The sequence below is a fragment of the Kogia breviceps genome, chromosome 1 (genome assembly GCF_026419965.1).
Source record: "Kogia breviceps isolate mKogBre1 chromosome 1, mKogBre1 haplotype 1, whole genome shotgun sequence".
Classification (NCBI taxonomy): domain Eukaryota; kingdom Metazoa; phylum Chordata; class Mammalia; order Artiodactyla; family Physeteridae; genus Kogia; species Kogia breviceps.
The window spans coordinates 197,767,565-197,784,958 of NC_081310.1; the positions used below are offsets into that span (position 1 = coordinate 197,767,565).

The 17,394-nt window shown below is 46.2% G+C and overlaps 1 protein-coding gene across 1 annotated transcript in view; it reads left to right on the forward strand.

Annotated features, from left to right (window-relative positions):
* The window catches only part of DNAJC11 (DnaJ heat shock protein family (Hsp40) member C11), a 75,454-nt gene that overhangs the window by 36,410 nt on the left and 21,650 nt on the right, over nucleotides 1-17,394 (forward strand). The window contains exon 4 of the mRNA XM_059057360.2: nucleotides 2,475-2,576. Within this exon, the coding sequence (XP_058913343.1) occupies nucleotides 2,475-2,576 (102 nt within the window). The remainder of the gene's footprint in view (nucleotides 1-2,474; nucleotides 2,577-17,394) is intronic.

A 17,394-nucleotide genomic window follows, 5' to 3' on the forward strand; every position in this document is an offset into this window, starting at 1 on the left:
ATACAGCCCCTGTGGAGAACCGTATGGAGGTTCCTTAAAAAACTAAAAGTAGAAATTATCATATGACCCAGCAATCCCACTCCTGGGCATATACCCAGAGAAAACCATAATTCACAAAGACACATGCACCCCAGGATTCACTGCAGCACTATTTACAATAGCCAGGTCATGGAAGCAACCTAAATGCCCATCGGCAGATGAATGGATAAAGAAGGTGTGGTACATGTGTACAATGGAATATTACTCAGCCATAAAAAGGAACGAAATTGGGTCATTTGTAGAGACATGGATGGATCTAGAGACTGTCATACAGAGTGAAGCAAGTCAGAAAGAGAAAAACAAATATCGTATGTTAACGCATATATGTGGAACCTAGAAAATGGTACAGATGAACCGGTTTGCAGAGCAGAAATTGAGACACAGAAGTAGAGAAAAAACATATGGACACCAAGGGGGGAAAGTGGCAGGGGGATGGGGGTGAGGTGTGATGAATTAGGAGATTGGGATTGACATGCATACACTGATGTGTATAAAATGGATAACTAACAAGAACCTGCTGTATAAAAAAAATAAAATTAAATTTAAAAAAAAAAGAAAATGTCTAGTACTTTCCAACCGTAGTGCAGTTTTGGGGTGCAGATGTCTGAGGGTTACTGAAGGGGGAACAAGTGTCTTGCAGCTGGCTTAGCTTGCTTCTGTTCTCCGCCATGATGTACCCTGTGTAAAGAAAGTATAAATAGTAAAGGCCATCAGGGCCTGTGGGGCTATAGAATGGGGTGCCTGGCCAAGGTCTTCACAGCTTCAGAGGGGCCAGCCATCTTGACTTTGCAGTCAGCTCTGATCACGTACCAGCTGTTCGCAGAACTTCTGTAAAATACGACTGGAAATGGGGTAACTTAACAGCTTGGGAATATTTGCCACTTCATCCGTCACAGAGCGTGGCAGAGAGAAGTCATTTGTGAAGGTCCAACAGCTGGAATTCCCGAAAGCAGATCTTGTTCTGCTCTGGGCGCCGTGGAGGAAGCAACGCCATCAGTACAAGATGGGGTAACTTTGGGGAAGCGAAATAAGAACCAGCAGAGTGAGCGAGCCACGTTGGTTGCACGTAACTGAGAATGTGTCTCTCTGAGGCCACAGAGCCGCCATTGTCGTGCCGTTTGGACTTTCAGTTTGTTCTTGGATGATTTTAACAGTGTTTTTATTTTAAAACTTCCCTTAAAGGAAACACCTCCCCCTTTTTGGTAGTTAACAATTTATACGGGAGAGGAGAAAATGTTTTTGTTATTTTTTTCTGCGTACTCGCTGAAAGTGATAGTGAACAAATTTCTCAGTTTTTTTGGATGGGCCAGTTCTTGTATTCATCTTTCTGTATTGCTGAATAATAAAATCAAGTTGCACAAAACCCCATTTACTGTAATATATGTACATACATACATATGCATAGGTTTTTAGGAAGACACATAAAAAATTAAATGTTAGCCTGTGAGAAGGAGGAGTGTGGGTGAGGGGGAATTGTACTTTTTGCTTCATATCTTTCTGTACTGTTTTGATTTTTTGCTATAAGCATGCATTTTTTGGATTAATGTTTAAAACCTCTGATTTCCACGATAGCTTTTTCTCACCTCACCGACCTTTGTAGGTGTCCTCTGAGCAGCCCCTTAGGACTGACTCCTGGTGTCGCTCCCACTGGGAGCACAGGGTCAGTGCTCTGTGGCCTTTTCCCCCGTCAGGCATCCCGTGACTTTGGTTCTGTTTGCCCTGCTCCCACTCTCTGTGTTTCTCACAGGCCATAGCGTTCGGGACCCTTGGAAATGACGTGGTCTGCTTTCCTCCCACGGGCATGGTACCCGAGGCCCCGCGGCCCTTCCCTGCCTGTGTGAAATCTCAACTGGCCCGTCCTGCTCTCCTCACAGACCCGACACCCCTGTGCGTCCCCGAGGGCTAGCGTGGTCTCCGCCGCTTGGCACGAGTGTTGGAAGAGCCCCCTGGTTCTACAACAGCCAGACCTTGTGGCTTAAGGTCCCTCGGTCCAGGATGCTCAAGGGGCACCTCTGGTGGTGGCCCCAGCACACAAGGGAGACGTGCCAGTGCCATCGTGGATGGCCTCGCCTCCATCTTGACACTTTGCAGCATGTGTTACCTGGGGCTCATTAGGAAATCTAAACTGTGACAACCTAAGGTGATGTTTTCTGTGTAAGATTCCTGCAGCCTTGGAGATGAGTGACTAAAATGAAGACAGTGCTTCAGCCTCTGGAGCTGAGGGAAAGCACGGCCTTGGGGCTGAGCGGGTGTGACGGTGAACCCGGCTCCGCCAGGGGCAGGGCCGTCGGGAGGGAACATCCCCACGGCCTCGCTGACGGCTCTTAACCGTCCTGGGGGAAGGGAACGGCGGGCTATGGTTAATGACGCCGGCTCTTGTGTTTTTCTTCGCTTTCTGCGTCCTCTGCTGACTCTCCTCCCGATTGTGCCTGCAGGTTGTGGAAAGGAGGAGGACACCAGCCGAAATCAGAGAAGAGTTTGAGCGGCTGCAGAGAGAAAGGGAAGAGAGGCGGCTGCAGCAGCGAACCAACCCCAAGGTGAGCCGGGCCAGCTCTGGAGGGAGGGGGTGCGAGGCTCCGTTACCAGATGGCAGATCTACAATAATTAGTGCAGGTGGCCTTTGATCGTAGTAACGTACCGAATCGGGTGGAACAGCATTTCGCTTACTGCGTCTCAAGAGTAGGATCTGCCTGGAAAGCTATCAGCAGAGCTGCTGGTGATGAGCCGGAGTGAAGGCAAAACCAATCCCCTGGTTTCCCCGGAAGCCAGGAGGCTTCCTGAACTAGCTGTCTGAGACCTTTCCCGGAAATCCTGCCGCCCAAGCCCTTGACACGTGAACGTCAGAGTTCCATGTCAGGAAAGGACAGCCACCTACCCACGCATTGAGGCAACAGGATTCCTTGCAGACCAGTTGTGAAGCAGAGAGCCAGAGAACGCAGAGGGCTGGGGGTGTTTGCAGACTGCGTGAAGTGGGGGGGCGTGCTTTCACCACCCCCGGGCCGACGGTGCCGTGAACAGCAGTCACCAGGCTGTTTCCGCAGCAGCGGGGTGACCACCTTTAACCATCAGTCAGGTCCCGATGAAGTTGGAGCCGTGAACCCCGGGGACACACCTGAGTCTGAAAGTTACTTTTCAGTCCTGTATGATCTCCTTTTCCTTGCATGTGTTGGGGAGGCGAATTGTTGTGCGTGCGTGCCACAGTCGTGTGGCAAAAGGAGAGCTCGGTCAGTTTGAGGTGCCAGTCACGCTGCAGGGCGAACTGAACGTGGCTCGGCGCTCCTGTTCAGTGGTGTTTAATGAGGGGCTCAGCATCCAGACTCTGCCATTGTGGCCAGGATAGCCCGGCAGGCAGCCTGAAAATCTTCTAAAGGAAAAGAACAAATGCTAGCTTACAACTGGGAAGCATGATGTTAGGAGCTTCTGATCAAAGACACTCTAGAAAATGGATTTTTCTAAGACCCCTACGACATTTAAAGGTCCAGATACTCAGAAGACTCCCATCTCTTTGAATCCCGTATTTCAAAGTATGCTTGTAAACGCCAACGCTTCTCCTTCCCTCCTGCCGTCCCCTTTAGCGGGGGACAGCTTCAGGAACGTAGTTACCTTTGGGTCAGTGGAGGCAGAGACTTGAAACACCGGTTGAACCAAGTCAGGGAGTGTGAGATGCTGAGAGCTGAAAATCTCCGAGGTGCCCTGAACTGTGCTAACCGTTTCCCTTCTCAGGTATCCCAGCCAGTGCACTGGAGGAGGTCTGCGTAAAGGTCGGCCTTGGCATGTGGAGCTCAGGGTCGGGGAGCTGGGGTGGGAGCCTGGCAGGGGCAGTCTGTTGCTGTGCTGGCTGAAGTTTTGCTGCATTCAGAACAATGGGGGGGAAAGACAACATCACAGTAGCCTGAGCCTCTGTGTCCCGGGATAAAATTGGCCATCTGGGTGTGCGCGGTCGTTGCTTACTGGGATTGTGTGGAAATGTGTCTCCAGGCCACGTTTCTGTGAAATGAGGGAGCACAGCTGTGACCATTTCACACATGCCTGCAAGATATTGTGCGATTCCCAATACTTTGCTACTTCTAGAAAGTGCTGCCAAAGAAATAAGACGTTTTCTAACCAGAAATATACCGAGTGAAAACCAGGCGCCGGCTCCGTGGCATTTTGAGGAGAGGTTTTGCACTGGATCTTTTATTCCACTTCTGAGTGTGTTTGCTCTGCAAGATGAGCAGAAAGATTTAGAATGTTCTCATCCTAAGACAAAAGGGGTGCTCTCTTTTAAGAAGACCACAGGGAGGGCTTCCCTGGTGGCTCAGTGGTTAAGAATCCACCTGCCAGTGCGGCAGACACGGGTTCCAGCCCTGGTCCGGGAAGATCCCACATGCCGCGGAGCAACTAAGCCCGTGCGCCACAACTACTGAGCCTGCGCTCCAGAGCCCACGAGCCACAACTACTGAACCCACGTGCCACAACTACTGAAGCCCACTCACCTAGAGCCCGTGTGCCAGAACTACTGAAGCCTGCGTGCCTAGAGCCCGTGCTGTGCAACAAGAGAAGCCATCGCAGTGAGAAGCCCGCGCACCACCACGAAGAGTAGCCCCCGCTCGCCGCAGCTAGAGAAGGCCTGCGCGCGGCAACGAAGACCCAACGCGGCCATAAATAAATAAAATAATAAATTAGTTAATTAATTTTTTAAAAAAGAAGAAGACCATAGGGAGAAGGACACCTTTGATGACCTTGGGGCTTGGCCTGGCCTCTCGCCCAGACCTGCACTGAGGATCACAGCCTCTAGGAGACAGACTGGGTGATGGGCGCGCTCCTGCCATCTGAAACTTGCATGGGTACTTTTCCATTTTCACCAATAAGAGTTCATTGGGTAGGAATTTTCCAGGAGGAGTATGTACCAAGAACAGACAAAAAGGTCAAGTGGGGAGACCCATAGGTTGGAAATACTGGCTCTGACACAGTGATACAGGACACAGAGCTCACCCTTTGACCTATGTGGAATTTTCTCATTTGGAAAATGAGGACACATCCCCTAACCAGCCAATTTGTTAAATGATTGAAAAAATATGAAATAGATGTTAATTTATTAGAGAAGGACAAGCCTGCTGTGTAAGTGCAAAGTGGTACGTGTACCAAGGTGAGGTTAAGAACTAAATTTTGCTTCAGCATCTCATTCGGCACCGTGTGGGAAACACTTGGCCTGGGCGGGTAGTTCATTGCCCCTGGTGGCTGGCTGGGTTTGGGTGGGGTCTGTCAGTTGGGTTCTGGAAATGGCCCTCTGCTGGTGCCATCCACCTGCTCCTGTGGCCGAGGCCCAGTGGCTTCAGTGTGGCCAGTCAGCTGTGAGTCTTGGCTTGCGTGAAGGGGCCCCGGACAGCACTGCGGGGCCGGAAGGAAGGAGTGAGTGCCGTGCCCAGCCCTGGTGTGTATCCCATTTCCCTCCCCACCCACCAGCCAGCAGGGCATGCGGGCTCCACGTATGCTGGGGGCAGCGTGGGAGACCCTTGCACTTGGCGTCAAGAGCTCTGGCTTCGGATTCCACCCCCAGCCCCACTTCTGCACCCTGGGTCCAGCCACTTCTCCAGTCTTAGCTCAGTTTCTCCCCATGTGAAATGCGAGGTTTGTCATGAGGCCCTGTGCTTGGGGTCAAATCCTCAGACCCCAGAGTCCTTAGCTTAATTGCTTCTGTTTTCTGTCTTTAGGGCCATGTGGGAATAAATTCCTCTGTCTGTATTTCCTGCTGCAAAACACCAAGCTCAGGTTGCTGGGGTCCTGGAGCCTCCAGAGCCCTGCACATTGAGCCAGCGTGGGGGTGAGGGGAGTTTATGACCAGACAGACGATGAGGTTCGTCTGCATTTCGAGGCTTGTGTGTGACTGGAGTCTTGACTGGACCCTCCCTGGCCTTCCTCCCTCCGTCTTGAAGATCCCTATTTTACTTGCATAATCCACCTCCATTTCTTGCCTTTTAGAGACGTAAGATCGTACGATAGGCTTGTTCGGTGCCATGTTCACATCATATTGATTATTGTCATTCCTTTCTTTTGTTAATACCCATAAATTTCTCCCTGTGGACAGCAGCCAGTTTGGGAGCCAGACTTTTCACTGCCTTCCTAATGAGCTTGTCCAGACCCCATAGGAAGCAGGGCATTAAGTCAGGGATTGTTTAGGGGGCTTCATTGTCTGACTCTGAGAGTATCAACTCCTTTCTTTTGGACGCTGTTACATAAGAGTTTCGTGGAGATTGTTACTGTATTTCCTGGACCATTCATTTTCCTTTCTCCTTCTGCTATTACAGAGGTTGACATAAACTCCCTGGTAAGACCTTCTTTCTGGTTTCAGGAAGGCCATCTTATCAGTGGTTCCTATAATAGCTGAAAAACAAAATTTAGCTTTATCAGGAAAAAAAAATGTTAAATAATGTATCAAGGAAGACATGTAACCGTAATCCCAAAAAGGTGTAAAGATGTAGGAGTACATCTTTACATAAAGATGTAGGAGTACATCTTTACATAAAGATGTATGAGTACAGGGCTTCCCTGGTGGTGCAGTGGTTAAGAATCCGCCTGCCAGTGCAGGGGACATGGGTTCAAACCCTGGTCCGGAAAGATCCCACATGCCGCAGAGCAACTAAGCCCGTGCACCACAACTACTGAGCCTGTGCTCTAGAGCCCGCAAGCCACAACTACTGAAGCCCACACACATAGAGCCCGTGCTCCGCAACAAGAGAAGCCACCGCAATGAGAAGCCCACGCACCGCAACGAAGAGTAGGGCGCAACTAGAGAAAGACTGCACGCAGCAACGAAGACCCAACACAGCCGTAAATAAATAGAAAGAAAGAAAGAAAGATTGATTGATTTTTTTTTTTAAAAAAGATGTATGAGTACATTACTCAATTATTATTAAAGGATTTTTTTAAAAGGTTTGTTTTGGTTGCCGTGGATAATGACCATGAAGCCGTGGTTACGGCTTCAGTCTGCTCTGTGGAGGTGACCCTGATGTCATAAACTGGATCGGCTGGGCTGACAGGATGATCATGCAGAAGGAAAGTTGTTTGGACCCGTATGTGTGTCGTGCTCAGTGGCAGAAAGGGGCTACTACTGAAATTGAAGGAGTTGGACGTTGTCGCTTGAGGAGGAGGGACCAAGTCTGGGAGAGCGCTGAGCTAGAAAGCAGGTCTTTGCAGGAGAGGAGGGAGGTGGCCGCCTGTGGCGGGGCCTAGAGGAAGCTACTTGGGTGGGTCGCAGCTCCACCCGCATCCTGACAGCGTGACCACTTACAGAAAGCAGGGTGTCAGTACAAAGTCCATGGGGCAGAGGTCTGGGCCAGGGGGAGTGGCTGGGGCCCAATCGCTCTTAGAAGCCCTGGTAAATCTGAGTTTGCTTCTCCATGACAGTGGAGAGTACAGGCTCCAACTTCTATCTCAGACAGCACGGTCCCGTGGAGACAGTCTCACAAGAGCCACCACGGGTTCATCGGCTATAAAAAGGGCAAATTTCTCATCGCCTCTTACCGTGATAGCCTCTTCCGGTGGAATTTTCATGTAGTAAATAGTTACTATCGAGACTGCACTTGACAGAAATTTCTCACATTATCTTTGTGGCCAGATAAAGAAATATAAACACAAAAATATTCAGAATGAACTACCACATGACCCAGCAATCCCACTCCTGGGCGTACACCCAGAGAAACCATAATTCCAAAAGATACATGCACCCCAGTGTTCACTGCAGCACTATTTACAATAGCCAGGACATGGAAACAACCTGAATGTCCATCATTCAGAGGAATGGATAAAGAAGATGTGGTACATATATGCAAGGGAATATTACTCAGCCATAAGAAGGAATGAAATTGTGCCATTTGCAGAGATGTGGATGGACGTAGAGACTGTCATGCAGAGTGAAGCAAGTCAGAAAGAGAAAACAAATATAGTAACTCATATATTTGGAATCTAGAAAAATGGTACAGATGAACCTATTTGCAAAGCAGAAATAGAGGCATATGCGCCCTAGAGCCCGTGAGCCACAACTACTGAGCCCACGTGCCTAGAGCCTGTGCTCTGCAAGAAGAAAAGCCACCACAATGAGAAACCCGCACACCGCAAGGAAGAGTAGCCCCCGCTCGCCACAACTAGAGATAGCCTGTGTGCAGCAACAAAGACCCAACGTAGCCAAAAAGAAATATAAATAAATAAATAAATTTTTTTTAAAAAATAGAGGCATAGACGTAGAGAACAAACATATGGACATCAAGGGGGGACGGAGGGGATGGGATGAATTGGGAGATTGGGATTGACATATATACACTGTTGAAACTATGTATAAAATAGATAACTAATGAGAACCAACTGTATAGCACGGGGAACTCTCCTCGATGCTCTCTGGTGACCAAAATGGGAAGGAAATCCAAAAAGGAGGGGAGACATGTATACGTATAGCTGATTCACTTTGCTGTACAGCAGAAACTAACACGACACTGTAAAGCAACTACACTCCAATAAAAACTTTTTTTAAATTTAAATAAATAAATAAATAAAAATATTCAGGATGGAACCTTCCTGGCCAAATGAACAACTCATTCTACTCCAAGAGGGTTGGTTAAGGTATCGTTTCCAACCTGGTGACGAGCTTCTCACTGTGGGAGAAGGCTCTACCTTGACACACTCAGAACTTCTGGGAATGACGTCAGTGAGGCTGCGTGTGTCACATTCACAGGTGACCCAAGGTGCGAGGACAAAGCCAAGATTCTAAGAGATCCCAGCAAACTAGAGTGGAAGGGATACATGTGCTGGCTGAGAGAAGGGGAGACAGGGAAGTGATGGTCTTTGATTGACTCCCTGGCTTAAGATCAGCAACGAGGAACAGAACCGACAGCAGGAAGATGATTTGGGCTTTGGTATAAGGAACACTGAACAAGGCAGCCTGCTGGGCATTCATGGAAACTGCACTTTTATCCACACAGTGTGGCAGCGGGCTGGGTGGGGTATATAATGAAGATAAAAATATTGGGTTGGCCAAAAAGTTCATTTGGTGTTCTGTAAGGTGGCTCTAGTAGCGCTTAGTTGTCTTTAACTTCATTCAGAACAATTTTGTTTTTTTTTCTGCGGTACGCGGGCCTCTCACCGCTGTGGCCTCTCCCATTGCGGAGCACAGGCTCCGCGCAGGCGCAGCGGCCACGGCTCACGGGCCCAGCCGCCCCGCAGCATGTGGGATCTTCCCGGACCGGGGCACAAACCCGTGTCCCCTGCATCGGCAGGCGGACTCTCAGCCACTGCGCCACCAGGGAAGCCCCAGAACAATTTTGTTAGATTGTATTGTGACAGCTGTCATATCAGCCTGCATTTTTTTAAAAAACTTATCAAAATGGATGAATTTTTATGGAGCCATTTTAATATTGGAAAAAAGCAACATTTTCAGCATATTATGGTTTATTATTTCAAGAAAGGTAAAAACGCAACTGAAACGCAAGAAAAAAAGATTTGTGCAGTGTATGGAGAAGGTGCTGTGACCGATCAAATGTGTCAAAAGTGCTTTGCGAAGTTTTGTGCTGGAGATTTCTTGCTGGACGATGCTCCACGGTCGCTATAGACCAGTTGAAGTTGATAGCGATCAAATGGAGACATTAATTGAGAAGAATCAATGTTACACCACATGAGAAATAGCCAACATACTCAAAATATCCCAGTCAAGCGCTGAAAATCATTGGCACCAGCTTGGTTGTGTTAATCGTTTTGATGTTTGGGTTCCACGTAAGTTCAGCGAAAAAACCTTGATTGTATTTCTGCCTGCGATTCTCTACTAAAACGTAACGAAAATATTGCATTTTTAAAACAAATTGTGACAGGCGGTGAAAAGTGGATACTGTGCAATAACGTGGGACAAGCGAAATGGACCAGCAACCACACCAAAGGCCGGTCTTCATCCAAAGAAGGTGACGTTGTGTATATGGTGGGACTGGAAGAGAGTCCTCTATTATGAGCTCCTTCCGGAAAACCAAACGATTAATTCCAACAAGTACTGCTCCCAATTAGACCAACTGAAAGCAGCACTTGACAAAAAGCATCCGGAATTAGTCAACAGAAAATGCATAATCTTCCATCAGGATAATGCAAGGCTGCATGTTTCTTTGATGACCAGGCAGAAAAGCTTGGCTGGGAAGTTCCGATTTCTCTGTCATATTCACCGGACATGGCACCTTCAGATTTCCATTTATTTTGGTCTTTACAAAATTCTCTTAATGGAAAAAATTTTCAATTCCCTAGAAGACTATAAAAGGCACCTGGAACGCTTCTTTGCTCAAAAAGATAAAAAGTTTTGGGAAGATGGAATTATGAAGTTGCCTGAAAAATGGCAGAAGGTAGTGGAACAGAACGGTGAATACGTTGTTCAAGAAAGTTCTTGGTGAAAATGAAAAATGTGTCTTATTTTTACTTAAAAACCAAAGAGGGCTTCCCCGGTGGCGCAGTGGTTGAGAGTCCGCCTGCCGATGCAGGAGACACGGGTTCGTGCCCCGGTCCGGGAAGATCCCACGTGCCGCGGAGCGGCTGGGCCCGTGAGCCATGGCCGCTGAGCCTGCGCGTCCGGAGCCTGTGCTCCGGCGGCGGGAGAGGACGCGACAGTGAGAGACCCGCGTACCGCAAAAAAAAAAAAAAAAAAAAAACGAAGGAACTTTCTGGTCAGCCCAGTCAGTTATCCAGGCTGTTCACGGAGCCGGTGTGGGAGCGGATCCCAGGCCAGCAGGTAGTGCTCCCTTCTCGGCGTGAGTTCCTTTGGGTCACGAGTGGCTGAGCCTTTGATGCTGATGCCGTCTGATGGCCTCTGGGAAAGGACTGGGCCCCATCTCTCCAACTCCAGGCCCAGCCTGTGGGCGATGGTGTCATTTGGTTATGTTGGGCCCCCCTGATCAAGGAACATCTGAGACTTATGGGCACAAGAGGTCTATTAGGTTTTTTGGGGGGTCTTTTAAATAATTTAAAAAAATTTTTTTAACTTTTAATTTTTTTTTGGCTGTGTTGGGTCTTCATTGGTGCACGCAGGCTTTCTCCAGTTGTGGTAGTTGGGGGCTACTCTTCGTTGAGATGCATGGGCTTCTCATTGCGGTGGCTTCTCTTGTGGCAGAGCACGGGCTCTAGGCACTCAGGCTTCAGTAGTTGTGACACGCGGGCTTAGTTGCTCCGCGGCATGTGGGATCTTCCTGGACCAAGGGTCAAATCCGTGTCCCCTGCACTGGCAGGCGGATTCTTAACCACCGTGCCACCAGGGAAGTCCTCTACTAGTTTGTTTTGTTTTGTTTGTTTGTTTTTGTATTTTTACGGTACGCGGGCCTCTCACTGTTGTGGCCTCTCCCATTGCAGAGCGCAGGCTCTGGTCGCACAGGCTCAGCGGCGATGGCTCACGGGCCGAGCTGCTCCACGGCATGTGGGATCTTCCCGGACCGGGGCACGAACCCGTGTCCCCTGCATCAGCAGGCGGATTCTCAATCACTGCGCCACCAGGGAAGCCCTCCCTACTAGCTTTTAAATATCCATATCCGACCTTTTTGAGATATTAATCATTTTTAAGTAGCACCTAGTTTCGAAGTCTAAAGTGTGGCAAATTTCTTTTCGTGTGTGTGTGTATCTAAATAATATGTGTAAGTAGTTTAGAAAGTCAGATAGTTACTAGGCTTATTTTTTTTTTTAACTGTTGGCCCACCTTGTGGGCTTCTGACTCCTGTTCCTCACTCCTCCCTTCTGAGCTCTTTTCTCTGACATTTCCTACTACTTCTAAGTTGCATACTTACTCTGTTCTCTGTTTTTTTCAGTTTTAGTCATTATCTATTGACTTCCTGCCAGAAAAGATAAGGATATAGTTCTCCCAAACAACACATTTTTTTCAGTTCATCCAATGTAATTATAATACCCTTTAGGGTTAAATGAATATTCACCGTACAAATACTCAGTTGAGCCTGATAGTGTACTATGATTACCTGACTTCTCTTAATGTGCTTGATATACTCACCGTGCAAATAATATAATCATATGTATGTATGTAATTATATATACATACATACATACATAGAAAAGATATGTGTAATATTATAAACTATAACATAGTAATAATAAACACCTAGTACCCACTGCCTGACCCCAAAACAAGAATATTGCCCATAACTTGCATTCACTTCCACATTTCTCTCCTTTTCCCTCTCCCTGCCAGAAGGAAACACAATCCAAAAGGGTCCAATATGTGAATAAAAGGAATGTATCAATAAAAAGAAAGAAAGGGAGGATGAATATAAAAGAAATAATATGAGAAATTTCCCAGAACTGAACGACTCAACTTTCCAGATGGGAAGGGTCCACTCCACCCCCAGCACAAGCAAGAAACTCACACGGTACTCATTCTGTTGCTTTTTAAATTTTGTTACAAATTGGATGTATGCTTAAGCAATATAGTGTTTCATTTTTATTGTTTTTGAGCTTTGTAAAAATGGTAGCATGCTATAGGTATTCTTTTGGGACTTGCTTTCTCCCCAGCACTCATACTTTTCCAAAATTCTGTATGTTTCGTGAAGCTGTGGCTCACTCATTTTCATTGCTGGGCACCACGGCTTATCCGTTCTCCTGCAGGTGGATACTTCGATTGTTTCCAGGTTTTTGCTGTTATGATCGTTGCTGCTGTGAACATTCCTGTGCATGTTCCCTGGTGCACATGTGCAGGGCTGTCTCTTGAGTGTGTGTGTGTGCATGTGTTTGCACATATGCACATACACCCATATACCACACACACCTAGATATGAAATTTATGGGTCATAATATATGCAGATGTTGTCATATTATTTCCCAGAGGTAAAACATTGACTTTGCGTAACTCAAAATCAAGTTTATACTTGATGCTAAGTAGTATAAAGCATGTATCTTTATACTCTTCATGATATATATGTGTGTGTAGATAGATACACTTGTAAAGTGTATGTATCTGTAATTTAATATTTGGTTATTTCTTTATATTTAATAATAGGTATTGCTTATTTTTGTCTATTTAGACCTAAAAATTGGCAGTTTTATATAATTTGACTGGGTATTAAATTCCGGTTTGGAAATCATTTTTCTTTCCTCTGAGGCCTCAGAAGAGCTTGTTCCAAGGCTTCTTAGCTTAGAGGGTTGCTGTTGAGAAGACTCGTTCTAATTCCTTATTCTTGTGTGTGATGTTCTTTTCCCCCTTTGATAACCCTTAGGGTCTTTCTCTCTGGGTTTTCACGACAGAGAATCTTGGGGTGACTTTCTCACTCGTGCTGATAGTTATAGCAGACCCTCCCACCTGGAAAATTGAGTGGTCTTCAGTTTGGAGATGTTTTCTAGTATTTTTTTTTCCCTTCCTTTCTCTCTTTCCAGATTCCTTTTATTCACATATTGGACCCTTTGGACTAATAATTTCATCTTCTTTTTTCTCTCTCTCCATTTTGCATATTTTTCATTTAGTTCTACTTTTTTGGAGATTTTTTTCCCTAGATTATTTACCAACCTTTCTATTTAAGGAATATAGAAAATTTTTAAATTTTTCTATAATGTTTTTAATATCGTAGACTTTCTTATTCTCAGATTTGTTGTTTTTTTCATGGGAAGTAACGGGGTAGGAATTTGGCATTTGAAGATGCCCCAGATTCAAATCCTGTCTCTGACACTTATCACCTGTGACCTTGTGCAAAAGACTGCACCTCTGTGCCCCTCGGTTTCTTCATCTGAAATGGAGAAAATAGTGCCTACTCACTGTTGATAAGAAGATTAAATGGAAGAGTTCCTGGCACATAGTAAGCGTTCATAAATGTTTTTTATTATCAGTGCAGTATCTCTTATTTTTCTAAGGATATTACCTACAGATTTCTTGCCATTTTCTTTGGCATTTGTATTCTGTGCTTCTTTCTGGTTCTTTCTGATCTTTACTTGGTTTCAGACTTTGGCGTTGGAGGTTTTCCTCAAATGTCTGGTAGTCCTTGGCTGTCTGCCGTGAAGAGTGAGGCGGTGGAGCTGAGTAGACACTGCGTGTAACTCGGCCGGGCTCGTCCCCGATGGGCTTAACTCTGGGGTGTTTGGGTGGAGCAGCCGCGCACAGCCCCCCCACCCAACCCTGCCAGAGGTTAGCATCCAAAGGCTTCCTCTCATTAGCAGATGGTTTTTCTCTTGAGAAGAAACCTCCAGTCTCCTGCCTGGCTGCCAGCAGTCTCCTAGCTGAGTGGGATAGGAAGTTGAGGACGGGGCCATTCGGCGCAGAGCCCACCTCACCCTATTTCCAGTACGGGCCCCACTCCCCGACTGCTGCGCCTGGAATGCCTTTATGTGACTTCTCCAAAGAACAAGCCTCTGTCACTTGGCTCCTTGGGGGAGTGGGCAGGGGTCCACGTTTCCGTGACTCCTGGAGTGCGTGGTCCCTCCAACTCCTGACCAGCAACACTTAGGTTTCAGTTTTCTTTGCACAGTTACCATCTCTTCATCCTTTTCCAGTTTCTAAAAATTGGTTAACACCGCTTGTCTGTCACCTTTAGTTATCCTGTTCTTTTTGTCTTTGGCTTTGTCATTCCTTTATTGTTATTTTGGGAGGGAGGAGGGTTTCAGGAGGACACTGAGATAAACGTGTATGTGTTTTTAATCCCATTGGTTTAACCCATCCAAATTTATTTTTTGGAGATAATTGCATTAGAAAAGACTGTGTTATTTATCCATAATCATGAATGAGATAGAGGAACAAAAACTGTCAGCTGCAGCTTCTTCATTTAAAAAAATGATCTGGTAGCCTGAGGTTGGGGAAAGGGGGAGGAGGGGAGGGAGGAGGAGGGAGGTGCAGTTGCAGAAGGGCACCCAGAAGGATCCTCGTGGCGATGGAAGTGTCCTGTATCTTGACTGTAGTGCTGGATACATGAACCCACATGGGTGATTAAGTGGTATAGAATTAAATACACAACCACAAATGAAAAAAGAAAAATAAATAAAACTGAGGCGCTCCGAATAGGGTTGGTGGGCTGTATCAATGTGACTATCTGATTTGTGATAGTTTGCTGTAGTTTTGCAAGTTTACCGCTGTGGAGGGCAGTACTCAGGGCCTCTTATTATTTCTTATAACTGCATGTGAATCTACAATGATCTAAATAAAATATTCAGTTATTTAAAAAGACCCCAAAGCTAGTAAGTTAACTCAGCTATATCACAGTATGTTCACCTACTAAAAATTCAGATTCTCAGGCTCTGCCTCAGAGCAAATAAATAGTAGTCTATCAGTCTGCTACCTGGGAATCTGTATTTATACAAGTCCCCACCCCAGGAATTCAGATGCAAGGCTGAATTTGAGAAGTATTGCAGTAGTCTGCAGATGAGAGAACAAACAGGTACCTTTTTTGCAGTGTTTTGTTAACATTTAAAGAAAAAAAGGGTTGACTTATGAATGGAGTATTTGGTAGTCCAGGAAGAGGTGATCCAGTGGGGTTGTAGTTTACAGGTTAGAATGGCTGCTTACAGGTAGCATCCAGCTACTTCCCTTGTGTTTAGCTCCTTACACCTTTGAATCTTAATCAGTTTGTGATTTTCATTGAGTAGCTCAAAACTTGAGAAACTAAGTAAATAGATACTTTTGACAACCTGTGTTATACTCGAATGACTGTGACCTGATTGAAGCTAGTATGAAACTGTGGGGTGTGTTCCCCATGGAGTCTTAGCTTTGCTAATTGGTGGGAGGGGTGACTGTCCCATGCTATAGATTGAATCTCTGAGCGCCAAAAAGTCTCAGAGGTCTCGGTTGAAAGTCTGCAGTTGCTGGCTGTCCCACCGACAGTTTTTCAGCAGTATCATCATTGTGTGGAAAGGACTGTATGAAGCTAAATGATATGAAGCTCAAATTTCAGTGCCTATAAATAAAGTTTTATCGGAATGCAGCAAAGCTCATTCATTTACAGATCACCCGTGGCTGTTTTGCACTACAGCAGCAGAGTTGAGCAGTTTCCATAGCAGTTGCCCACAAAGCCTTAAGTACTACCTGACTCTTTACAGAAAAAGTTCGACTACCTGCTCTAGAAAAATAAGGTGAAATGTGCTTGTAGCAGGGGAAAAAAAATAAACAAAATGCTTTAAAAGTTTTGTGATTTGCACTTTTTTTTTTTTTTTTTTTTTTTTTTTTTTTTTTTTGTGATATGCGGGCCTCTCACTGCCGTGGCCTCTCCCGCCGCGAAGCACAGGCTCCGGACGCACAGGCTCAGCGGCCATGGCCCACGGGCCCACCCGCTCTGCGGCATGCGGGATCCTCCCGGACCAGGGCACGAACCCGCGTCCCCCGCATCGGCAGGCGGACTCCCAACCACTGCGCCACCAGGGAAGCCCATGATTTGCACTTAATAGCAAAGATTACCTAAAAGTATTTTCCTTTGTAAACTTTTTATTTGAAAAAATGTGATTTAGTAACGATTTAATAATAAAAGGACATAAACTTGCATATATTGAGCTAGAAGCTGTTGGAAAAAATCTAACCCATTAATTTATCCAGGGTTAGAGTTTGTCTTTTCTCTTTTTTCTTTTTCTCGATCCTGTTTGATCCTCTGTTAAAATTCAGATCCAACTCTCATTCCTAAGTCATCTCCTGGTATGAAAAACGTATCATGTTGAAAGTGAAAATGAATTGTAAGTTGCAGCCAAACCCCTGTTTGGCTGGTAGAGAAGAAGTCTGTCTAGTTCTGGTGCTGTGACCAGTCCATTTTCAAAAGGTCGTTTTCTGGAAGTGGAAGGAGGGCAGGCGGCAGGCATCTACTCTCTGAAATGATAGAAGGTGATCAGTCGCTCTCTGGGGTGGCTCTTCAGGTGTGGCTGGCGCTTGAGCCTTACATCCTCTGGGTCATTTTCTTTCTTTCTTTTTGGGGGGGGTCATTTTCCATAGACTCGGATCAACACCAAAGGCCACCGAGTCACAAAAGTCACTGGTTCATTGAAGTTTTCCACTGTTTTGGCCTTGTTTAAAGCAACAACAAAATAGTTGAGAACGTGATGCCTTCAGCACTATTTTTAAACTTCTAAAGTCTACTCTACCCTCCGGTGAATCCATTCATTGTCAGTATGGAGTTAACACAAATGTTTATCGTTTCAAAGGTTTTCTTTGGGAAAGGAAGGAAACCGTACTTAACATTATTCTGGAAGTTTTAGCCAATATAATTAAGACAAATAACGAGAGAGAAAAATATTGAAAGGGTTTTCATTGTTTGCGTATGGTATCATTGCCTGTCTTTAAAGAACCAGCTGAAAACTGCCGGCGCTTGTGAGGTGAATGAGGCAGCTGATGACGGAACTCACACACGTTAGCCGGTGACACTGCTGCCATCGCGACCCTGCTTCCCCCCCCCCCCCCAC